Here is a 26,154-nt window from a genome sequence, read left to right as displayed (position 1 = left end):
GAGAATTATACGAATTGAAGCTTTGTGTCATTTCGGTAAAATAATGATGAAGAGATCGACGTAAAGCTGTCGAAATCCTGGGAATTTATTATTCTAACGAATGTTTAAGGCACATCAATTGTCGCTCTTAAACGGGTTATTGCGTATTGTCTTCGGATTAAATCGAAAAACGAAGATTGATAGCTTCAAAAGCTTATCACGTGCATAAATGTAACGATCATCTTTACATACTGGACAAACGATAGATGTTAAAAATGTGCTAACATAGGTTTGTGAAGGCGCTTCGCACGTTTACCCGACCGATATTCATTCTTTGCAATGACTTCTTAGCCTTCATCGCGAAAGCATCACGTTCTTCCTTAAGGCCTTCACAATATTGTACAAGTTTCAAAGCCTTTATCGCGAAAGCATCACGTTCTTTCTTAGCGCCTTCACAATATTGTACAAGTTTCAAAGCCTTTATCGCGAAAGTATCGCGTTCTTTCTTAGGGCCTTCACAATCATGTACTGAAGTTTCAAATGACTCGGTCTCTCCCCAGTTTGGAGAAAAGTTTTATAAATATTTTGACGTTTTGATATATAGAATCGCCCTTTCATATCACCTGAATAAAAAGAAACTATCTTGAATAAGTACGGTAAGTACTGTCGCCCAGATCATTCCTGAACTCGGGTTCAGAACTTGCGTTTGATGTGAAGAGAAATACTTACGGAAAGACATGTATCACCTCGTCTAATAAGTGAAGTATCTCATTGTCATTGTTTGGTGTCGTGAGAAATACGTACGGCAAGACATGTGTCAACCCGTGTAATAAGTGAAGTATCTCATTGTCACTGTTTGGTGTTGTGAGAAATACTTACGGAAAGACATGTATTACCTCGTGTAATAAGTGAAGTATCTCATTGTCATTGTTTCGTGTCATGAGAAATACTTACGGAAAGACATGTATTTATTTCGTCTAATAAGTGAAGTATCTCATTCTCATTGTTTGGTGCCGTGAGAAATACTTACGGAAAGACATGTATCACCCCGTGAAATAAGTGAAGTATCTCATTGTACGAAGGAAAGGAGAAACTCTCTGTCATACGGCTCCAAAGGAACTTAAACGTTACCGGCAGCCTCGCGTCTTACCAAGTTTTAAAGCAGCCCTGTTCGAAGGGTGAAAAAGTTCGGGTATCAAGGAGGGCTTCCATGGGACGTAGGACTTAGGGCGCAAAACTTAGAATATAAAAGATTAACCGCGAAGTGCAACCGAGCGTTTCGTACAACATCTTTGCTGCGTGGCATTTAAAATTTTTCGCTCCAAGTCTTCGTCCCAACTTTGGAAGAGGGTGTCCCATTGAGTAGTGCCCTCTAAAAACACCCTTCAAAAGTCCTCTTTTTCATCGGACATCATTAGGGAAATTGAGTAGAAAGTCGAAGCAACCAAAATTTCTATGAATTGTTTCAGGGAAATGCTCGCAGTAGAAAATAAAAATCAAAACGTATGTAAGTCCGCACCGCAGGAACTCCACGATAACGTCCATTAAGAAATCACAAACAGCACAGTTTCCTTCCAAAACAAGTTTTATTCCTTAAAAGAACATCCAAATGCTTAAACATAGTTCACGAAAGTAAAACGTCAAACCTAGTTTAACTGTAGTACGTGTCGGGGGTTAACAACGTTGGGAGTTCTCATGACCCGTGGGCCAGTGTCTTAAAACCTTTCCTTTAAAACGAAAGAGAGGCCGGTTAACATTTGAAAATACTACTTCTCTCCCACCTCGATTTAGCGTCCTGTCGAATATCGCAGTAGCTACTAAGCGTTCGTTCTGGACGTCTACGACAGGTTTAAAAAAGGGTGCCACTTACTGCTGGCAGGTCGTACCTCGGGTTCATTGTTTTAAATTAACTTCTCGGCTGATTCCTAATAAATCGCAAGCGCAAGAAATGCTATCGGTAAGTAGTTGCTAAATCTCGGATTTCGATTGTCTAGAAAATGACCCATTTGATTCTACTATGACAAAGAAGGAAAAGTTTAATTCGGTAAGTCCTGTTAGTGCCTACCAAGGGTGGAGGATCACGGCAAGTTTCTAGAGCCTCGAAATCCTAGTTTTTTGATCATGACGTTATATCGCTGTAAAAAAGAAAAAAAAGAACGATGTGGAAAATAAAAAGCCATTTCAGGCAAGAGTACTTAGGACATAAATTGACCTCAAAATCACCCTAGTTTCTGCGACGTCCTCGAAAAGTTCAGAATCGGAAGTCCGAGCGAACGGTTTCGTTTCGAAGTCTCTTGGCCCTTGAACGTTCCAGTGCTGTGATAATACATAATTCAATTGCAGTGATAATATCGATACAGTAGAAAATCGAACGCATTAGCGATCTCATTCTCACCCTGCCTTCGCTACCCTTCTATGTATGTACAACATGCATTATTATACTTTGCAATACTGTTACTTAGATATCCCTTACTCTTTACGTTCATGCATATCGATAAGCATATTACGAACATGTAAAAAACACAAGTATCTCTACTCTAATTTACGTCAAAGTCAATGTAAATGTACGATCAGAATTATTTACAATTGGTCGGGTTATCGGCCAATTTGTATTATTATTTCTTTTTTTTTTTTTACGTTTCATTGTGACATCTTGTACGATGTGCTCAGAGGCAAATAAGTGACCGTTCTTTTTATAAAAGTAAATCAAATGAACTTTCATATTTTACGTACTCTCACGCAGAGAAAATAAACTCGCACTTTGCACCTCTTTTTTCCTACTTTACTTGAAATGAAAATTCGTCCGATATCGGAATAATCAAGGTGCGTTAATTAGTGAAAAGTTAATAAAAAAAATGTATGATTCACCTATCCTCTCTGATCACGTCCTAAGGTTCGTTCACTCCTTTACCATTACTCAACCATTAAAGCCATTAAACGAGTGGACACGAATAAAGCACTTGATACAATAGATGCTCGATACTACACTCTTGTAAGACACGCTTGTAATTGATCGTAATTATATTTTTTTTACAACAGTCACGATTTCGCCCTAGTCGCATAGTTTGTGTTAGGTTAGCTTACGAGTCATTAAATTCGCGTACTTAATCATATACCATGCATGAATGTTATAATTAGCTCGTGAAATGAGGAGCATAGTCCCTCGTATGAACAAAGTTAACATGCACTGTTCAGCCTTCCGGAACATTCAAGTCCCAACATACAAATTTCCTGATTTCGTTTTTTATATCATCTTTTCCCGGATTTATTCCGTGAATAAAGTTTACGTCATTCAGAAAAATAATGTATAGTACTGCCCGGCTTAGGTTCTCATTAGACAGTGCAAAAATATAAAAATCGGTTGTCGTCCTAAAACGTTTGTGCAAGAGATTCTACTTATCTAAAATCGTTAGAGGTCAGGGCTCTCCGTCAGAATATTCGCTAAAAGTTTATAAAAATATATAAAAATTGGCACAGCAACCATTAAGTCCTTCGGTACGAAATTATCTTTTAAATGACGTACTTAGCACTTATACTACGATCTTCGAACAAACCTCGAATGACGAAGCAGGCTAGTCTTACCTCTCACTCGTCGACCCGGACTTCCTTTACATATTTACATCGGGTATACGTGCTTTCTAGGTGTTTAACAAAAGCTTTTATTTAATTAGGAGAAAAGTATGTCCTACGTAGTAAAGAACATTATTTTTTTTTTCAAGTGTTTTCTATTTCCGCTTCGAATAAGACACACACATGTCCGTAAAAGTACCACTGGTCAAGAAGAATAAAAATAATATAAAAAATTGATAATTATCGGGAAATTACCGAAATCAATCACCTATAAAATATTTTACGTGATATGATAGAAATGCGACATACTTTTCTCCGTGTTTCGCAAGCTGTGACTCATCGTTATATTAATAAGCAAGTCGAAGATTATAAGTTGCGATAGAAAAGGTTGAAGAAAAAAAAATATATATATATACGTATCGCACTTGCACAAGCTTAGGTTCAAGTCATGTTAACGTTACCAATATGAAGAAACAGCTACGAACGAATTCGCTGCCGTTTCGTTAATCTGGTACACGTTTATGTTATTAAGTCGATAGAAAAAGAGATACAGCTAACGAATTCTTTTTTTTTCCTTTTTTCTTTCCTCCGACGATAGTAATACTTCTATCGTACTCGACCTACAATGGAAGTTTGTGCTAGTATCAGCAAGATATTAAATCCAGCCTGAAACAGGTACTAACGCTACCAACTCCGGTTTGACTTAGATCACTGATAAAATAAAGTAAAAATAAAAACAGATCTTCAAAATTCCAAACGAAAATTATTGTCTCATTACGAGGTACAATGTATCGTTTCGAATAATGCGCTTCTTTCGAGCAAGCATCTGTGAGTTAAAATCTTAGAGTGCAAACCTCGTACAAAAGTGTAAACCAAGTCCACGATAAGTCACTGATACGTTAATTCGGTGGACGAGCATTTCTGTCGTAAATGAAAACAAATCAACCGTGCAACGAGGGCTTAACATTACAGTACTTTTCTAAAAACAGCCGGCATGGCCAACAACTTTGGAAAAACAAATGATTATTTTCTTAATTTTTGGCACAAAATTCCTCGTCGAAGCGTCTTACGACTGGATATGCTTAAAATAGTACACTGATTAAGCTTTCACTATCGATTATCGAACGATTGTAATGAAGGCCGAACTTATGAATTATAAATAAACTAAAACCATTTTACACAGCGGTTTGTTCTCAAGTCCTGTGACTCTACAAAAGAAGAAACGTATCAGTATAGGCCCTCGTTTTCCTTTCACCAATGGAAAGTGAAACTTCCATTGTAGAGTGAGTCTACAACTCATGAACAAAGTGTAAAAATACACTCAAAGACGAACTTAATGATCGTCACCGCGATCGTAGCCTTCTACCGGCACTTGTATACATATATATTTATATATTTATATAATACTTACATTTAAATATAATATTTCATCGCTTTATGTCTCGTAAGTATATTATACTCTTTATATATATATATGTTCAGGTACTTTATATACATTATTACGTGTAGATAAGGCAGTTGAAACGGCCCTGCGTTTAACGACACATACCTTAAATGCAGCGTTTACTTCAAATCTGGATCGAACTTCTTGTCAAAGAAGTTGACACCTCGTGGAGTCCGTCGATAAGAATAAATAAATTACATTGCGATTAGTTCGCGTAGTCTCGGGGAGAAGTACTTTGTCCAGTACGTTCGATTGCACGTAATGCGGATTCTAGGATGGCTAATGCTTTGTAAAATACTACCAGTGTTCTCGCAATGAAACCCGGTAAGAGGTTCCATTAGCGGAGGCTAATTGCTCCATTGAGCGACGTAAATTATCGTAGGTGCTATTTAATGAGGAAAAATTGATGAAAAAATGAAAGCAGATCAAATCACAGATATCTCCTATCGACGTGTTAAAAAACATAATTTTTTCTTTTATTGGGTTGTTTGGAAAGTTCGTGCCGATTTTTAAGTCCCGATGCCACTTATCGAAAATCGACACGAACTTCCCGGACAATCCAATATCATGTATTTCATGTTATTATTAATGTATACCGTTTGGAACGTGAATTTAAAAATGAAAGTTAACTGGTTCAAGTGTCCCGTTTCATTTGTTGATCAATTTTTCACTGCTGACGGTGGCCGACGTTCATTGTGTTGATTTGTGTACGTAGGCTATTCACATCTATCTAAGCAATCGTCACTATTACCATTACGGCGAACACATGCGTAAGTACTTGATTGAATGAACCAAGTAGTATGTCGATAAGTGCAAAGCCTTATGCATCGTTTCATTCTCGAGCCTTAGTTCACTCGATCTAAGTGAAAGAAGTTCAAATCCCCCTCTCGCTAAAAGTCTAAAGTTGCACTTTATAAATATTAGGAAAATAATTGACGCGGCCGGATGATTCGGCGGAACGGCCATCGGTGTAAAGCTGACTAACAATTGGCACACAAAAATAACTATCCAGACGTACGACCCAATGGAAAAAGGAAACGAAAGGTGCGAAACTAACGTACCTCTATTTGCTGCATAGTCTCTATCTACACATTGTGCATTGAAACTTCATTCGGTTCGAATAGCATTGCAATCTGCAGTCCTTCTATGGCAGAGGGTAATTAGACTTTCAATATTTAATTCCAAAGAATTCTTGGAAACAGATTTCTACATTTTCAGTACTTTGCCCTGCATAAGACCGACTCGTTAAACGCATTCCACGTTAAATTTTCTTATATGAAAATCATGTTCCTGGGGTAAAAAGTAATGATTGCGTTATTCGTAAACGTATTTTAAGTATATGAATTGTATGGGACATTTTAAATTTCTGACCACTTACTGGTGAACATTAAGTTTTAAAACTTTATATAACAATTAGGTCTCTGAAACAAACATGCTATTGTAAAAAATGTTGTTTACTTCCTGCAACCCAATTAAGTAGCTTTTCTCTCACGAGTCTCGCAGTCTTTGTTCGTGCTTCAAATTATCAACACATCATAAAAGCGACCTCAAACTTCGAATCTGTCGATAGATAGCTTTATGGTTCGATGACATAACCATCTAGTCGTTATACATTCCTGCTCTTAATAAATTGCCACAATTGTACAATTGTGATCATTACTTTGATTTCGGCTAATCAACTCCAAAGACATTGCTTCGTGCGAATTATTCCTAGGTAAAAATGCAGGACATGTATTATAATGAAATAACCTTTAATCCTTAAATGGAAAATCGGTATAGTCGTTCTTTGTATATCTGTCAGTTTAGTATATGCAGTTTACATAGAATTTGGAGCACATCTATTAAGGTGATATGAAAGGTATTGAGAAATTTAATCGACGGTGATAAAGTAACATTTATCTATGCACTTCTCGGTGGTAACGCCATTTTGAATACCGACGTGGTAACATAAGTGGGCACGCCACGTTACCAACATTAATATTAATGTTTACGTCTGTTGCGTTCCACATGGAGAATTATGCAGAATAGAATGATTGTAAAGAGATCGAACTAAAACTCAAGAATTCCCCTGAATACATGATATTTGATACTCTATTGGACCAACGTCGCCATCTGTGACGTTCAGCTGCAACTAAATTTTTGCTCTCAAAAACACGTGTTACCCACGAGGCAAGCCAGCATTCTTTTGCAGTCGTTCATGAAAGTATTTCCCATATTTTCTCATCTGACTCTGTAATATTCAATTACCATAGTATTCTAAATTGTCAAGCTAGGTCATGAAACTTTCATCGTTTTCGATTCTAAGCCTTCAAAATTCTAGTCCTTGATAGATACATTTTTTTTTATAAAAAAATAACGTTTCATGAGCTTCAGTACCTTCCTTGGGGCTTCCATATTCACGTTTCATAAAGTTTCAAACGAATCGGTACTTTAGGTTCGGAGAAATATTTCGTAAACGATTAACCTCTCAGATATACATGTACAATGACACTTTCATAACACCTTAATGTTTCTACTTTGCAATGGAGACGTAGTAGAGATATTAAATATTTAGAGAAAGGGTATAAAGGCACATACCTGCATTATATTGAAATATCCTGCATTAATCAGCAATCCGATTGCTTTTCATTGTGAACCTAAGCACATTAAAGTAATTACCGAATAATCAAATATTCCAACTTTCTTCCTGCTTGAGCATTTTTCATTAATTTCATCACAGAAATAGTGCAGAAAAAACTAATGTTGTCGAACGACATTTAATACTTCTTTAAAGGATATGATTTAACTCATTGCAAACATTAATTACCATTTATAATTGTCGTTTTTTATATTTATTCCTCCTCGAGCTTGTTTCGATAACGCATCATGGTGTATATTTTGGCAATTTTATACTTAATGAAATATTAAATTTACATAATTTCGTTTTAATATTTAGAAGTAATTTTAAATGTCGTCGAATCACCCTTGAATTTTCATAGATTATTTATATGATAAAAAAATGAAAATTTTGTGGAAAGAATTATGAAACTTTGATTCCTTGGCGATTACTCTATTGTGCATTTTTTGGTTAATTTACTGTGCAAATGTTATGAGGCCGTGCAGCGTCTAACTATACTTTATGAGGTATTATTTTGATAAATATAAGTTACTTGAGAAACTCGTACAAAACTCCTTCTTCAACATTATTCATATAATTCTACACCTCGTGTCAAACCCTGCACGAATTCAATGCAAAGAAAACGCCTAAGTAGTACTTCCTCCTTCGAATCTTACATTAAGTATTAGACTTTTTCAATCTGTTTCGATTTCTAATTCACTTCTAATTCTTTTAACGAGCATCAATGCATAAATACGTGGTATTTACGCTATTTCTATGCCAAAATTATTTTTCTCTCGTTGTCTTTTATTCAGATCTATAAGAGTCCCCCCTTTCCGATTTGCCTATAGTACACTAATTATTCATACGATTGCCGAAACTATTAGAAAAATTGCGTAATGGCAGCGATAATTTAACAGGCACTTCAAATTGACAAAAGTCTATCCCTTGTCAGTGACTGCATCGTATTGTCCTCACGTAGATAGGCACTATGATCCATTCGGAGCTTCAAATCATTACTCCGAAACATACATTGAGGTTTCCCACTTCATGAGCAATTCCACAATATTGCGTTCTCTCCTTTTCTTTCTAAAAGATACTTTTGTACGTTGAAGGGGTCTTCTAGTCTAGAAGTCTGGAAAAACAGATTATTTAGTGCAACTTCGGATAATTTAAGCTTCCGAAAAAGAACCTGCAATCTTCTTCAATTCGCAAACGTAAAAGAATTGTAAAGGTCTGCAGGAAAGAGCGCGACACACCTAGCGTGCATAAATTAATAAATCGCAACTGAGTTAATAGTGTTTGTGACGTTAAAGATATTTGTACTCCTAGAAAGAACTTCTTTCGGCGAGGAGAAATTACCTTTACAGTCCTGGTCTGGCTAATTAGCTGTGAGTAAAAGTATGCAGAAGCATGTTCATTTCATCGGAACCGAAAAATTTAAAATCCGTTTTCTTCTGAACGACGTTTTACATGACGGCATACACGATAAATCTAATGTTCTATTGGACCAATTTGGTCCAACTTTTTCGTACACCTTCGGAAAACATGCACTTCTAGGAGGCAACAGAATTAAGTCGAAATATTTTGTTTAGAAAATTTTCCAGCCATTTAAGATCACAAAGGTCGAATAATCCAAAATCAAATTTCAAAGTCCCGCCATTTTGTGACTTTTTCTATATTCCTTTTTAATATAAATCTACTACCTGATATACGCCGGAAGAAAACGTCTCTTTGATCGCGGTCTATTCGATTACCTGTACCTCCAATCACTGTCCGTATTTACAGATGAGAACATTTTTAAAATATATCAAAACACCAAGAAATATTTGTTCATAAAATTCATGGTAAAAGAACTATATAACTTCTTGTTAACTTAATTTTATAGAGAAACTGAAATACGGTCCTCTAGACTAGAAGATCCCCTTAATAATGATTACGCTCTGAATGCAAATGCATTTTACAGGACATAAACATTGAAATTATGGTTACAGTACAGCGGATCAGACCACGCCAGACTAGATTCAACTGAAATACATTTCTTATAGACGTGCCTACATATTGCCGTATCTGATACGGCCTAATCTGATTAGATCTAATATGAGCAAAATACAGCTAAGACTGTAAGAAGTAATATGTTCATTTCAGTCGGATCTTGTCTGCATAGGTCTAATCTAATCGGTCTTAGTCTCGTACAAGATGCTTCAAGAGGATATATAACATTTAAAAAGTATACTGCGAATAAAAATTAATAAATTAATGTGTGAACATTGACAAATCATTCCATGTTTTTCTCTCTCCACAAGGGATGTTCCTTGCCACGTTTCCTCGTAAACATATGGAGTTCTTAAGATTGAGAAAAAAAGTCATCAGAATATTTCTTAAGATTGAAAAAAATAAAAAGACCTCGTAAGAATCTGTTACGTCTTGCATTGTTACGTAATTCCCGTTTGAGATTGTGACAACACGGGTAGGAAAAAATCCAAAAGAACGACCATTTTCGGCTAGTGTTCCGGTGATATTACCCTGTATACTATTGATAGGTAAGCGGTAGAAGAGTCTCTAGGAGAGCATAAATAAAAATAAATAAAACAGAGATCAGTTTAACAGTCTACAAGAAAATTGCTATAGTAACGTCGATGCAAAGCTTTTGATGTTACGGACCTTCAACACTTTAAACCAAATCTCAACGTACCCTTGAAAAAGAGACAAAAGAGATTAAATATTCAGATACTCGAATAAAATCACCTGAAACGAGTTGATTACATTTAAATTCTCATTTATAGTACAACATATGGCAGCCGAAGTAGATCTCGGATCAATCGAGTCAAGTCACATCTTGTACGAGATGTAAAGAATGATAATCATGATATCATGAAATTCACAAATTGAAAACACCGAACCATTAATTCATTAAGAACTGCCATTATCAAAACCCGGTGCCGATAAGAAGTAGCACTCCCTTTTCCTACAATGCAAATCCCCTTGTAAAGTCGTATAAAAAGTCCCATCCTGGAGTGTGAAATTTCATTTCCCGCATGACGCCTTCAATGATAATTGACTGCAAAACGCAATTACAGCGATGTTAAAAGCGCCTACCACTCGTCATCATCGGATGACCTACGAAAATGTAAACCCGTGTTTTACATACAAGTGTACCGAGTACACCAGAAGTCTTGGTATACAAGACAGTCGTTAATGGTTGCCATATTTGTCCAACAGACAATTGGACAACTTCGCCTACATCAGTTCAGCGACTGAACCCGAATCTCCTCCCAAACGCCTCCCCAGCTGTTTAGCAAACAGTGTACTATCAGAGAATAAATCCACTGATAAACATTCCCGATCATTCCGAGCCAGACCGTGTGACTCCAGCAGGAACAACCACGAGTGACGACCACTAGACATTATCGCACTCCAGGGTGCCGCCATTATCAGGACCGTATCCAAACTTCTGCACACAGGCCAGCGACGACTCGCCTTGTACCAAACATCAATTGGTACTTCCAGAAGACTGGAAGAGACTTCGTCGCACAAACTTGACACAGAGACACGAGTCCAAACTTGTAGATATCTTTGACAAAACATAAGAATCACATACGATACCTACAAGAGGAACCCAGTGCCTCGCATTTCGAGCTCCTTTTCGAAAAACCACCAAGTCCAGCCACTTCCCCCAGCGAGATCTACCAGCCTGCTGCAGAATGACTGATCCAACTAACCAAAAGGCCAAACCCGACCAAGGTGGATCCGGATGTCTCCGTCCCATTTCCCCAATTTGTCGGCAGAGTCTTACAACTACCAATGACTGGCGAGTCATCTTTCGTTCGGCATTTGGTCTCCTTCATACCGGAGGTGGTCCTCGAACGTATCTCAGCTGGGGAGTCAGGTAGAGATTTAAGGTGTTCGAGGCCTCGCAGCAGTGTGGCTCCAAAAGGTAGGCTGCACAGAAGAGGGCAACAAGAGCCAGTTGGAATGGCAGGGCCGATCGAAGGACTCGCCAAATCCAGCTGGTTGGTTCACCGGGGTCGTCTTCTGGGTCATCATCGGCCAAGCCACCAGGTGGTCGTCCCCGGATCGGGTGCTCCGATTTTGATGCGTTCCTCTTCGGGCGATTGGACTCCTTCTTGATGTTCCTGCAATGATAAAAAACGATCTCGATGATTGACTCACGTATTCGGACAGGAAAGATCGCACACTCGGTCCCGGAATCGCCGTAAAACGGCCCCTGGATCGGACATAAACGGCCGAGTCGCCTCGCCCAGGAACGGAACCTAATTACGGAGAATTTCCTTAACTTATTTACAAGGAGTTTATGGCCTGGTCCTCGGTAAATGGTCCTAATTATCAGAATGTCGCTTAATTATTTACACTTGGCCACAATGTCACTTGAACTTATAGTCTTTCTTTGGTACCTCTTTTACTCTTCAAAGATATGCACCCCATTCTAAAAGAAACTCAGAGCAATTTTTTATGCGCAAGTTAAATAAACTTAGGACGTAATTATCAACACTTAAGATGATATGAAAGGCGCTGAGAAATTTAATCGAGGTCGACAAATTATAATTCAGGGAGACCCTTTTTGGTGGTAACGTGACTGTGAATATTTAAGTGGTAACATAAGCGACACGTTGTCGACATTTATATTTATGTTGAAGTCTTTTACCGTTTACGTTGAGAATTATACGAACTGAAGCGTTCCATGTGTCATTTCCGTAAAGTAATGACGAAGTAATCGACGTAAAACTGTCGAAATCCCGTGAATTCCTTATTCTATCGACTGTTTAGGGCCAACGACGCCATTTGTGACGTTTGGCTGCAACTAAATTTTTGCTCAAAAAACGCGCGTTAGCCCCGAGACAAACCAGCATTCTCTTGCAATCGTTGGTGAAAGTATTTTCCATTTTCCTATGTGACTCTATACTATTCCATTTCTACGGTATTCTAAATTGTCCAAACTAAGTCCTGAAACTCTTCATTTTCGATTCTAGACGTCCAAAAAGCGTAAAATATCGAAAACGTGCACGGACCACGGCATGTTGGTTCTAGTGCATGATAAATAATTAAATTTTTTATGGCAAATGAAATTCCGTGAGTTTCAGGGTCTACTTTAGGGCCTCCATATTCCCGTGGTAAAATTTGAAACGAATCGGAACATCCAATTCGGAGGATACTTTCCCCAACAATTTGACTTCTCAGATATACATAGGCTGACTCTTTCATATCACCTTAATCTCTTTTCTTGATACTACTTTTTTTTTTTCAATGGAACTCCCTAATGCTTTAGGAAAATATGCTTATCGTTAATCAAAATCCGGAGCAATCAATGACAAACCCAAGCATTCGTCATTTTAGAAAAGTGGAAGTATTATTAAAATTTTACACATCTTGCAATTGAATCTACAAGTATGGTACCATCCGAAATCATGTCTGATTGAACTCAAAGGTACTCCTCTCACGGGGCCTAAAATGCATAAACAATGGGAACGACATGAATCTCGTCATAAACATTCATAGCGTCGTGTCTCAGATGGGTGCACCTTGCTTCGGCCATCGATATTCCTTCCCGGAATGCGAGGAAGCGGAGGTACGACGAACGTGACGAGGAAGGAGTACGGGCATCCCTAGTCCCGAGTTTTTACACCCCCTTTTACGACGCAATACTGAGGACGCTTCCACCTCGCGAGAACTAAACCTATTACCGGCCCTACAAGAGCCCCCTGGAACACAGATCTATAAAAAGCATCCTTAAAACAAAGTTAAATGAGGTGGCCAGCGGTAATTTCACCGGGTCCCGTTGCCCCCTGGGGATGGACGAGTCGGGGGTGCGACACCTGTAATAAACACACCCGCGGGACCCGCTGCTTCCACGTATTGGCTTCGCGCCAATGTTAATGAAACTTTAGGGTGAAAAAGTGAGGCCCGATGAGGCGCCAAGCAGCTTATGAAAGGCTATAATTCATTTCCGCAGCTGTTGTCCCCGATACGCCCCCGGCGCTCCTCCAGGGCCGCTTCCATCGGGTGCCAAACCTGCTGCATCAATCGTCAATTTGAGCCCAGACCCTCCTCGGATAAACGCCTGTTTTCCTTGGTAGCGGTATCCGATAACTCTTGCGAGTCCAATAAAATGTACATATCCTGGAACCTGAGTTTTCCTTCTTGAAAGAGTAATATGAAATGTAAGGTAACTTTGGGTAATAAGGCCCATCCGGGGAGCAAGGGCCATGCTTATATTTCACCATATAGCAAAAGTGCAATGCTTGTGGCTCCCTCTGCCAGTTAGTAGGATAATGAAAAGCCCATGGTAAACTGAGATTGATAAGAAATATTTCCGAGGGAATTTTATCAAATTTGCTTGCAGCGTTCAAGCTGTTTGTCCCAAAGTTTTGTGAAGTCCTGCTCTGTTTAGCAGGTATTTAGTACCTTATACTTTTCCCTACATCCTGTTGGATGGGTTTTGTTGAAAAGGTTTGTTGTTTCAGAAATTATACCTTGGAAATGTAAATTGCATCGAACGGGGAATAAGGCCCGGCATAGGGCAACACATTGCAACCAAAGGTCATTTTAAAAAAGGACAGGAAACTATGACTAGTTGCAGCAATTGCAACGTCACAGCAAAATTTAAGCGAAATACTTGAAGAAAAACGAAGCTTAGCATCTCAAAGAAGACCGAGAACTGGGACCGCAGCCTTTACCAAGAAAATAGGGTTACCGATGTGCGGCAACGTGCCCTGTGCAAGAAACGGCTCTACGAAGAATGCTCGAAGACAACATTCGAGGATCTTGATGACATAACTTGCCCTAACTGTTGAAATTAACGCGCATCCTCCGATCGATGTCCATGAGCCTTATTACCAACACGTTCAGGTAACAAAGCCCAGGAGCCGCATGCTAAAATTTTTTTAATTACGTATTTATTTAAAATGATATTTGCTTTTTATAGTGTCTACTTGAAACAAACATTGCTCACGTACCCCTTGCTCATGCCCCCTTCCCAAAATACTTTACACTTTAATTTTTTCAGGCCTTTCAAGCTATGGCGACCTTATTACCCAAAGTTACCTTACTCCATGCCATCCGGATGTAAAAGATCCACGATATAAAACCCCGTCGGGAGAAAATGCGATATACAGTTGAGACAGTTCTCCATAGTTCGAATCTTCCTGGAGAAGGAACTTTGTCCTTGCCGACTCTGCCGAGAAGACCGCCGTCATCTGGAAAAAGACAACGTCTCGAATGGAAGAGAAATTCCACTCACTGGGTGAGATCTGCTTCGAGCTGGCCAAGAGATTGACCCTTGGAGCGTGCCTCGGCGGTGACGGCCGTCTGCACGATCAGATGCCGACACTGCTTCTGCAGGTTGCGGAGCTCCGCCTCCACGTCCTCGACCCTCTTGGAGAGGTCGACCAGGGCGACGCTGCCCGGGGTCAGCTGGGCCTCCAAAACGCGAATCAGTCCGCGAAGAGCCGCCAGACGCCTCTCTCGCTCGCTCAATTCTTGCTCACTTCCGCTGTCGGAGATCCCGCTGTCGGAAAGGGAGCCGCCCTCGTGCGCGAGCGTGCCCGTCACTATTAGCGCGCCGGTGTTCGCCAGGACGACCATGTTGGTTCCCTCCGTTGCGACGCTACCCGGGCCGGTGCCGTTCTGGAATGAGAAAGGCAAAATATTGTATCACCGAAACAAATAATTGGAACAGTAAGCAGACTTTAAAAATGCCGTTAAACAATTATTACTTTGGCATACGTCGTAACGTCGTAACATCATAACTGCACATATGGGGCTGGTTCTCCCAATATTTGAGTTGAAGTTCTTAAGGCGATATGAAAGTTTCAGCCAAAGCGTGAAATGGCCCGAAGTATGACCGACATTTTTGTTGTTTGTGGCACGCGCTATTAGAATTTAAATCCCAAGATAAGGGGTTAAGTTTCCAGTTAGGGACTCTGCCGCCATTATCGTAAACTCAAAACTGCAAAATGATGAAACGGCCCTTCTTAGTCACTTTAGCAAAAATAGTATCTAATCGGGGGAAGGCGAGAGATCGCTATAAATATCTCCGAAAAGATAACACCCGTGTTAGCATTTACGTGAAAGGGACTAGCTGATCAGGGAACCTTCAATCGGTGAAGTACGTAGGCCGAAGGTGATATCGGATATCGAGTATAATCCAGTGGCGGAAATAGCCGGAGGGGCACTAAGGGACCAGAAGGTGACGACGCGAGGAAGGAAGCGAGAAAGAGACCGAAGACAGGGGATGCCGGAAGAAGGAGGGAGGCAAAGCGAAGAGGAGACGGCGCGGAAGCGTGAGGACCCCCGAGAAGGGATGACGAGCAACGAGAGCGAAGGTTGGAAGCCGGGGGAGAAAGCGGCCAAAAGGGAGGACGGAGGAGGGAGGAAGAGAAAGAGGGAGCGAGGAGGCAGAGGAGGGCGAGTAGATTTAGGCTTCTTGCAGCAGTGGAGACGCGCAGAACGAGCCGGCAGTAATGAAAAGCGCGATCCGCATACCAAGTAGCAACCTCCAACCCATTCCTATATACATGTATAGGTATACATATATACGTATATATAGACCAGCCGGTATACTCGTATACTCCTGTATAACGGATAGGAGATACCGGCGCGATCGAGTCAGACCCCGTGCAGCTGGAGGGCCCCAATCACGTAGAAAAGTATCAGGGTGCCCGTCCTTTGCGAGAGCGAGCAGGAATATCGGGTGCTCGGGGAAGACCCCGTAGAACGATTTCGAGCAAATCTTTCTGCGGCCGACTGCTTGGAACGTACCCTGCCGAAGGATTCCCAGGATGTATCGGCCGGTACAAATGAATCTTTGCTTGAGAAACGCATTAAGACGATACGAAAGGCGCTGAGAAATTTAATCGAGGTCGATCAATTAAAATTCATGCATACTTTCTTGGTGGTACCCTATTTTGAATACTCAAGTGGTAACATTAACTATGTATATAAAGCTGGAACTGCCACTTTAGCACAATTCAATAAAGTTTGTTGCAAAATTTATTGCTAATTCATTTCTATTTTATTGCACAAGAAGATAATTTTTTGCTCTTATACTTTTCCGAAAAATGGTGGCGATGTCAGCTTTATATAAAGCTAGCACTGCCACAATGAAAAATAATTATTAAGTAAATGTTCATCGATGAATTATATACCAGAATTTATTGCTAATTAATTGCTCGCAGAAAAACCAAATTTCAATTTTTTTGCTCACCCCTAAAGGGGCGAATCGCCACCCCTAGTGATGATCGCAGGACAGAAACATGAAAAACATGGGAGAATCGAACTATTTCTTCATGTGGAAATTAATTGCTCCGAGAAGAATTTAATTTCGAATTTTTTTCACAATCCCTAAGGTGGTAGGCCAACCCCACCTATGTCGCCCCAGCATGGCCATGTAAAAAATGGAAGAAGCGAACTATTTGTTGACGTTGGAATTAATCACTAATTAATGTAGGTTTGAAAATTGTAATTTTATGAAGATATTGGTTCTTCTCGGAGCAATTAATTAGCAATTAATTCCCACGTGAAGAAATAGTTCAATTCTCCCGTGTATTTCATGTTTCTGTCCTGCGATCAGCACTAGGGGTGGCGATTCTCCCCTTTAGAAGTGAGCAAAATAATTGAAATTTGGTTTTTCTGCGAGCAATTAATTAGCAATGAATTCTGGTATATAATTCATCGATGAACATTTACTTAATAATTGTTTTTTATTGTGGCAGTGCTAGCTTTATATAAAGCTGACATCGCCACCATTTATCGGAAAAGTATAAGAGCAAAAAATTATCATCTTGTGCAATAAATTAGCAATAAACTTTACAACAAATTTTATTGAATTGTGCTAAAGTGGCAATTCCAGCTTTATACACATACATTAACTGGCACGTCACGTTACCGTCATTTATATTTATGTTGAAGTCTTTCGCAGTCTGCGTTGGGAATATACGAATTGAAGCGTTCTATATGTCATTTCAGTAAAACAATGATGAAGTAATCGATGTAAATCTGTCGAAATCCCCTGAATTCATTATTGTAACGACTCTTTAGGACCAACGTCGCCATCTGTGACGCTTAGCTGCAACTAATTTTTTCTCTAGACACGTGTTAGACCCGAGACAAGTCTTGTAGTCATTGGTGAAAGTATTTTCCATATTTTCCGATCTGACTCTGCAATGTTCCACTTTTACGGTATTCTAAATTGTTCGAACTGGGTCCTGAAACTCTTCATTTTCGATTCTAAGCCTCCAAGAAGCGTGAAACATCGAAAACGTATACGGACCACGCCACGTTGTTCCAGTCAATAAATAATTTTTCTATGAAAAATCAAACTTCATGAGTCTCCGAACCTACTTTAGGGCCTCTATATTTACGTGGTAAAATTTAACAACGATTTGACTTCTCATATATAGGCTGACTCTTTCATATCACCTTAAGGGATTACCGCATTCCATGTAAGACCAACGTTATGCGAAAATACATCAAAGATACCTACTTCATAGGAAATTTTCGTACGAAGTCCTCTCCGCTAGAAGTCTGGCAACCAATTGCAAAAGCATTAACCAATCGCATCGATTACATTAATCTTCGCAAGAATATACGATTAAAAATGTAACATTGAAGCGGTTTGTTAAGAGGGACCGTTTCCGAGGAGCATCGAATTTCGAGCCCCGATGGAGGAGCTCGTCAAGGTGTCGGCCTTTCGGGATCGAAGATCGATTTCTCGTAAAAGAGGCGAGCGGGAGGGTTCCCGTAGGTCCGAGAGGTCCAGACGCAAGGGGGTCCGCTCGTTCCCGGTTTCCAGGCGGCAATGGCCGCCGATCCCCGTGATCCGGCGGTGATATTAAATTTGTATTTTTACGCTGATTCCACGGGCTATCCCGGTACGTGAGCCGAAAGGGAATCGTCCGGGCGATTAACGATCCGAGCTCCCACGAGAGTCCTGCCTCCGAGACGCCTTCTCATCCCTCCGTTCCTCGTCTCTTCCTCGAGCAGCCACCTCGGAACGCGGTGGTGTAAGGTTGCAACCCTAGGTCCTCACCCCGGATACCCACTTCCCAACTTGGACCCGCCACTTTAGTCGAGCCTACTTCCAAAATGTCCGGATGGATTGGACTTCCGTTTGCCCTCGGAACTCCAGAACGAATAAAAGGATGAAACGGAGGACAGGAAATTTCCCACTTGCAAGGAAAGTATCCCAGGTCGATCTCTCCGATTTCATTTCTTTTATAATATCTTATAGTAGACAAAAAACTAAGCGACACGTTTTTTTATCTGCCATTAAACACTTTAAGGGGGTGAAACCACCATCCAAAGTAAGGCATGTCAAGGGGCGATTTGGCAGTTTCATCCACGAGAACATAATACTTTTTAACCAATCCACCTGGAAAAGCTTTCTCATAACGAGAAATGAAAAATAGAATTCTCTCAATTAGAAATAAAAAATAATTAAGGGGTGAGCCACCCCTCGCAGGCCTTACTTTGGATGGTAGTTTCACCCCCTTAAAGTGTTTAATGGGAGATGAAAAAAAAAAATACGTGTCGCTTAGTTTTCAGTCTACTATAACATATAAAAGAAATCAAATAGGGCATAGGGCAACATAGCGTAACCAAAGATTTTTTCAAAAAGGACATGAAACTATGACTAGTTGCAGGAAATACAACATCGCAACAAAATTTGAGCGAAATACTTTAAAAAAACGAAGCCTGGCTCCTCAAAGAAGACCGAGAACTGGGACCGCAGCCTTTATCAAGAAAATAGGATTGCCGATATGTGGCAAGGTGCCCTGAGCAAGAAATTACTTTACGAAGAATCCCCGAAAACAACATTAGCGGATCTTAATGACATAACGTGCCCCAACAGTGCAAATTAATGAACATTCTCCCCTGGATGTCCGTGGGTCTTATTACCTACGCGTTCTGGAAACAGAGCCCAGGAGCCCCATCCTGCAATTTTTTTAATTACGTATTTGTTAAAAATTATATCTTCATTTTATAGCTTGTACCTGTAATAAACATTGTTCGTGTCGCCCCTGCTCATACCCCCTGCCTAAAATACTGTATATTTTAATTTCTACAAGCCTTTCAAGTTATGGTGGGCCTTATTACCCAAAATTACCTTGTACGAATCGAGCCCACTCATCATTTGTGACGAGATTCAATTTTTTTTCCCCAAGTAATCAGGTGTCCGAACCACCTTTCCAAAATCCATGAAAAACCGAGCTCTCGATCGACCCTCGCTCTGTAAAGATTCGTCCCCAATTTCTAAAAGCCCCTCCATTCAGAGGTTTCTCCCTAGCTAACTGGCACCGAGAACTTCCACCTTCTGGAACAACTGAGCAGGCATACGTATCCAGCAGCCCTCGCTAAAAAGTCGCGAATATGCAAAGGCGAAGGGAAACATATGTCGCGCCCGGGAAATCGCCCTCCTGGGTATTGTAAATCGCGCGATCGCGAGACACCCCTCGGGGTGGGTCCCAATCGCTCCTGGTCCTCGGTTTCCATGAGGACTCTTTGGACTCCCGGCTTCCGATAGGGGGCGCAAGGGAAAGAATGAGAAAGGAGAGCCCGAGGTTGGGATAGGCCGTAGCCCTGACCGTACGTCTTCCTGACAAGCGAAATGAGCGTCGGAGCAATCGGAAGTGACGTTACGCTCCTCCGCGCGGTTCCTTCAGGATCCGCAGAGGCCCGCAGGAGCCGAGCCTCCGTAACGGTGGACGACTTTACAAGGGAGTTTACTTTATATGCAAATGCAAGACGGATGCGGAGGAAATGGAGGGATCGCGGCGGCGGCGTTTAGCCGCGACGCGAGATCGACAAGTACAATCGATCAAACCGAACCGCCCCTGTCCTTGTACCGAGACCCTCTACGAGTACTCGGGGTAGGGATAGCCTACCCCGGTGAGAATTCCGGGATCTTTAACACTAGGTTTACGGGACCCGTCAATTTGACGGAATTCAAACTTCAAAAAGAAATACCGAAAAAACTATAGCATTAATTTTAACCATTTTTGTGTCGTAAATTAATCATTTCATCCAAAGAATTTGTACACACAATTATTTTTTCCTAAGTCTTCTAATTATTAAAATCTGTATGTGGTATACCTATCTCTACGAAACCCGTCAAATTGACGGACTAGCTAATTTCATAAACAATCCATATATATTTGCTTCGTTGCAGTGAGTGTAGGGCGAAGATGAGAGTGAAAGTTTGCATTGAAAGTGGAGAAATAGAAGGATCTTCGGATAGTGAAGAGGAAAACTTCTTGAAAGGGTGTCGTAGCAAGAAAAGGATGCGCATTCTTTCTAGTTCTGACTCCGAGGATGAGAGGACGAGCATTCCAATCATTTCCGTGATAATTTTTAAAAAAAGACTTATTACTTATTAGTCATTTATTTAAACGTAAAGCCTAGGGTTGTTTAATACAGACTTAATTTGAATAAATCGATTTTTTAAAGAAAATGCGTGTTTTCGTTTACCCGTCAATTTGATGGGTGCTCGTAGAAACAGGTATATAAAAAACGCCCGTAAACCTAGTGTTAAGCGACCTTAGATGATCTAAAGGCCCATTTCATAGACTCTATACCTCTGGGTGCTATTAGAAGTACACGGAAAGAAAAGAATGGGGAGAAGAACCACAATTGTTGTAATCACAACCCTATTGCAAGGCACGGGACAACCTTCAGAGGAGGTTGCATTAACCAGCGTAACATAGTAAATAGAACGTAGTAAGGGTTACTTCACCATTTAGTCAACGTAACTGCAAGAAACGAGTTGTTCCACCATTATGCATAATTGTGAATATCCATTAAAAACATTACCGTCGACATAAAAAATTCGATTATTATGATTACGAACACTATACTTATGCTCCTAAATAAAGCTTCCAATTTACTGTGCGTATTGTAACCTCTTCATATAGTTAATATTACCATTCCAAATGGTGATCACTCCTGCACTTTTTAAGCGCAACGCCTTGGAACAGTACCTATTCGCAGGATTGCATTTACCATTCCATATGGTCAATTTCACCATTTAGGTGGTCTTACTTCCCACTGTATTTTAACCATGTCCCTATAGTAAACGTGACCAAATTATTTTTTTTCTTCCGTGTATTGCAAGAGGCAGAAGCATGATATAATGATTGTAATCGCGATGAAGTTCGATACAGACATGAAACTCGAGTCATCAATTTTTACTTGGAAAAATCCTATGAACGCTCGCGAGTATTTGGAGTAAAATATGAATATAATATGAGTATATACAGACATGGAACCCAAGTCAATAATTTTTACCTGAAACAGCCTCATAAATATCCGCGAGTATTTGCAGTATAATATGAGTATGTCCATTCCATTCTGAGAGTTTTCAAACCTCAAATTTTCAAACCAAGTCAAATGTTCCGAAGACTTGGAGGTTCTAACGAGAAAAATGAATTCTGAGATTCTCGACGGGATATTCACTTAAGAGATCATGAATTTTAACGCTCGAAATCATGCCGAAACCAACTGGAAATCGCAAGCAGAAATGGTTGCAAATCGTTGGAAATCACTGTCACAATCTTAAGGCCGAACGTCACTTGTTACCGAATCGCATTGTTGTCTATCATATGAAATCAAAGGCAATCGGCTGTCAAAGAAGGAAATCATTTTCACTGATTTCCAAGTGAACAGCCCCTCGGAGATTCTTCGTGAACGTAATGAAATTGACACTTTTGTCAGCAAACTAAATGACCAGAAGAATAAAGGAGTTGAAGATTAAATTGCAAGAAAAAAATAAACACGGGAATTGATGAAAATAATGCTTTCAAATAAGACCTCGGACAAGGCAAGTACAGAATTTAAGAGGGGTTGCAATTTTATGTCTAATTTATGTTTCAGAGTCCAGCGGGATTTTAATTTCAATTATTCTCTAAAAACGGATCTCTTAATGACACCGACGGATAAGTACATTGGGTGACATCAATGCCTTCCCATCCTGCACAGGCGATGCCGTATCTGCAGGGGTGGCATTCATGTCCGCCATCGTACAACACACGGTAACCTAATAGGCGGTACAAACACCGCTACAAACGATATCTACCTGGGAGGATAATGCTCGAATTGATATAGAAATTTCTATATACCGGCGAAAGGTAACCCATAAACGGTGATTCGAGGAGCGTCTCGTGTTACATGGAATCATTTGATTTGTCTTAGACGGAGCTGGAAAGGCGTTTCAAAGTGCCGCGCTCGGGTACACCTCGTCACGTTGTTGCGCGAATTACAGGCGGAAATGACGCCGAGGGCACGAGAGAAGATGGCCCTCGACTCTATCGATTCGTGATCACCGCGGCGCGCACCGTCGTGTAATCATAAGCATAAGCGTAAGCGTAATCATAATCATTGCGGGGAATGCGCCTATGATCCGCGCCGGCGTGATCCCGATGGCCGGGAAGGGAAGAGGTGCACCGGCACTCTTCGGGATCGGGTCGGACCTAAACCTTTCACCTACCCTTCCGTTTAACCTAACCGAGCCTGACTGAACCTGTGGCCAGCGTGCACCGTAATTGCTCGTAATTCGCTGTGGCGAGAAAGGGGACCCCCTCCTGTGACTCGAGAGACGCGTCCTAACAAATTACCGAGCGACTTCACTCCGCTTTTCTTTCCCTTTGCAACTTTTCACGGGCTTTCCACTTCCCAAAGAGACTGGAGATCCCCAAAGTTTCGATCTAGCGTCACCGGTGACTCTTAGAAATTTCTGTTTTACTTGATTAATCTCCAGAATACAAAGTTTATTTTCGAAAGTTTTCCTCTTTCAGGAATTCTTCTTTTGACATTTTTTTAATTTCCTATTTTTAAATGGTACAAATCATTTTAATGCTTATTTTCCGATATCGAGACAGAGTTACTTTTGAATTTAGTAGAGAAGAGATCTTCTAAAGGTTAATGTAGCTTCGCGATTTTAACCCTTTGCGCTCCGAGTTTCTGAAATCGCCTGGTAATTATCGAGTCAGACTCGACTAAAGAGCGCAAAGGATTGAGATGATATGAAAGGCGCTGAGAAATTTAATCGAAAAAACGTCGAAAAAGCAAAATTAATCTATACCCTTTTCGGTGGTAACATCATTTTTAATACTTAAGTGGGAACATAAACTGGTGCGTCTCGACATTAATATTTATGTTTTAGTCTTTTACGGTCTACGTTGAGAATTATACGAAATGAAGCGAACCCTATGTTATTTCGGTAAAGTAATGATATAGAGATCGACGTAAAACTGTTGAAATCTCGTGAATTCATTATTTTAACGACTGTTTAGGCCCAACGTCGCCATCTGTGACGTTATTTGCAACTAAATTTTTGCTCAAAAGACACGCGAAGCCACGAGACGAACCAGCATTCTCTTGCAATCGTTGGTGACAGTATTTCCCATATTTTCCTATCCGAATCCGTAATATTCCATTTCTACGGTATTCTAAACATTTCGAGCTAGGTCCTGAAACTCTTCATTTTCGATTCTTAGCCTCCAAGAAGCGTAAAACATCGAAAACGTGCACGTACGACGCCATGTTGATTCTAGTCCATGATAAATAAATACACTTTTTATGAAAAATGAAATGGCGTGAGTTTCAGGGCCTCCACATTCACGTGGAAAACTGTGAAACGAATTGGTACACCCAGTTCGGAGAATACTTTCATGCTTTATTAATAACATGCTTCGTGCAATTTATCTTCAGTCAGGGCGTCGAATCGCTCATGAGGTGCTATTTTATATCTACGAAGTTTTCTACAAATCGTGGATACGTTGACTGAGCTTGCGGTCTTAAAAAATTCGTCATTAACTCACCTTGCAAGAAGCATCTTGCTTCTCCGAAAGCAGACGAGCCACTTCGCGCACGGAAGAGGCGACGTCTGAAGTGACGCCGGATTGAAGCGCGACGTTCAACACGGAAAGGGTGTCCTTATCCCTTTGCAAAGCGCACTGCAGTTCGTTGAACTTCACGCTGAACTGCTGAACGGCTTGTAACGTCATGAGTTGCTGGTTGCCCCTAAACATAAGAAGAAAATGTTATTTATACGCCCGCAAACGGATTTTGCGCAACATATAACACGGCCACATTGTCGCGAAAGCCTACTTTGCTTATTTCTTTACGACGTGGGTGTATTATCGTTAACGTTAGGATCATGTTATAATAAATGCACTCAGATAATTTATGCCGTGTCTAAATATTTTTCATCATCTTTGGAAGGGAACAGGGCGTTGAGGAAAGGATTAATGATAATACCGAACTTTGAAAGCCCACGGCGAGGTGAGGTCACCGGTAAGCACACAAAAGGTCCGATCGAACAGACGCGGAAAATTAAGGGCCACCCGTCGCGGGAAAATCAATCACTACGGTGGAGAAAGGAAGGTAGGGTCATTGGGTAAACAAGGACTTGCCGGAGTATTGGAGGATTCTCCCTGTACTCGCAATCGGCAAATAAAAACATTATATCCGGGATCAATCCGACCCTTGTGACACGCCCGGGGAGCAAACCAAAGGAGACTCGATGATGGAGTTCTTGAAGTGACCCTGCGACATAATTACACTTGATATGCAATCATAGAAAAGCGCTTTCCGTTCACCGTGTCGAAAGAAATGAAGTTTGGGAAACGAAAGAAGTTTCTCAGGGAGGTACTAGCGAAAATTTCGTCAAGGCACAGCGTTTCAAAAGTAATCCTCCGAACTCCGTCAACTGCGCCCCTTTAACGGGGAGACCACAAATCCCATTTTAATTTCTTCGAAATCTCTTGATCCCCAATGCTGACGGCGGTACGATCCGCGGAAAAGGGGATTGACCACTGACCCACCCTGGGGGCCAGGAGAGGGTCAAGCCGGACCAACCCCTTCGCCTAGGATTCAACATCCCCGGCATCCTAATTCTTCCTGCGGCCACGCGCGTCATCGTGTGTTAAACCTGGGTTTAACTCGCAAACCAAAGCAATATCAATTTGCATTTAACTTCATGGTTTAATGCTAACGCTTTCGAGGGTCTTTTAAAGGGATACGTAGCTCCAGAATGGTACAAAAAATTAATTTTTCAATAATTATTATTCACTGCAGTTTACAGAATATTTCTAAAGAAGAAAGATTAAGATATTCCTAAAAACAGTGAAGATATAATGAATAACGTGAGCACGCAAGCGCGAATCGCTTAAATGCGCTGGAATTCACGCGATTCTGACTATGAAAGAGACTTGAACAGCCAGTAGAGTAAAAAAGAACAGTCGAAAAGACTGATATGATAAATGAAGACGAGGAAGATCCGTCATACCTGGAGATATAGAGCTGGAATGGCAAATTAACGAAGATTTTAAAAAATCATTTATAAAAAATAAATCATTTATGAAACATTTCTCCGAACTGAGTGTTCCAAATTATTTGAAACTTCACAACGTGAATATAGAGGCTATAAGGAAGGTCCTGACACTCATAAAATTTCATTTTTATAACAAATTTTAAAAATATCTGTGAACAAATGTCAAAAAAATTGAAATTTCATGAGTTCGGGACCTTCTTTATATCTTCCATATTTATA

General features: G+C 40.5%; 1 protein-coding gene across 1 annotated transcript in view; it reads right to left on the bottom strand.

Annotated features, from left to right (window-relative positions):
* Positions 1 to 1,546: 1,546 nt before the first annotated feature.
* LOC105695869 overlaps positions 1,547 to 26,154 on the bottom strand; it is a gene marked incomplete at its 5' end in the record, with an annotated part of 47,099 nt that continues 22,491 nt past the window's right edge. Inside the window, 3 exons of the mRNA XM_023432268.1 lie at positions 1,547 to 11,725; positions 14,848 to 15,233; positions 24,422 to 24,623. Of these exons, the coding sequence (XP_023288036.1) occupies positions 11,434 to 11,725; positions 14,848 to 15,233; positions 24,422 to 24,623 (880 nt within the window). The remainder of the gene's footprint in view (positions 11,726 to 14,847; positions 15,234 to 24,421; positions 24,624 to 26,154) is intronic.

The sequence above is a fragment of the Orussus abietinus genome, unplaced genomic scaffold (assembly GCF_000612105.2).
Source record: "Orussus abietinus isolate OABI.00-Male unplaced genomic scaffold, Oabi_2.0 scaffold253, whole genome shotgun sequence".
Taxonomy (NCBI): domain Eukaryota; kingdom Metazoa; phylum Arthropoda; class Insecta; order Hymenoptera; family Orussidae; genus Orussus; species Orussus abietinus.
This window is presented reverse-complemented; position numbering and strand designations above follow the sequence as displayed.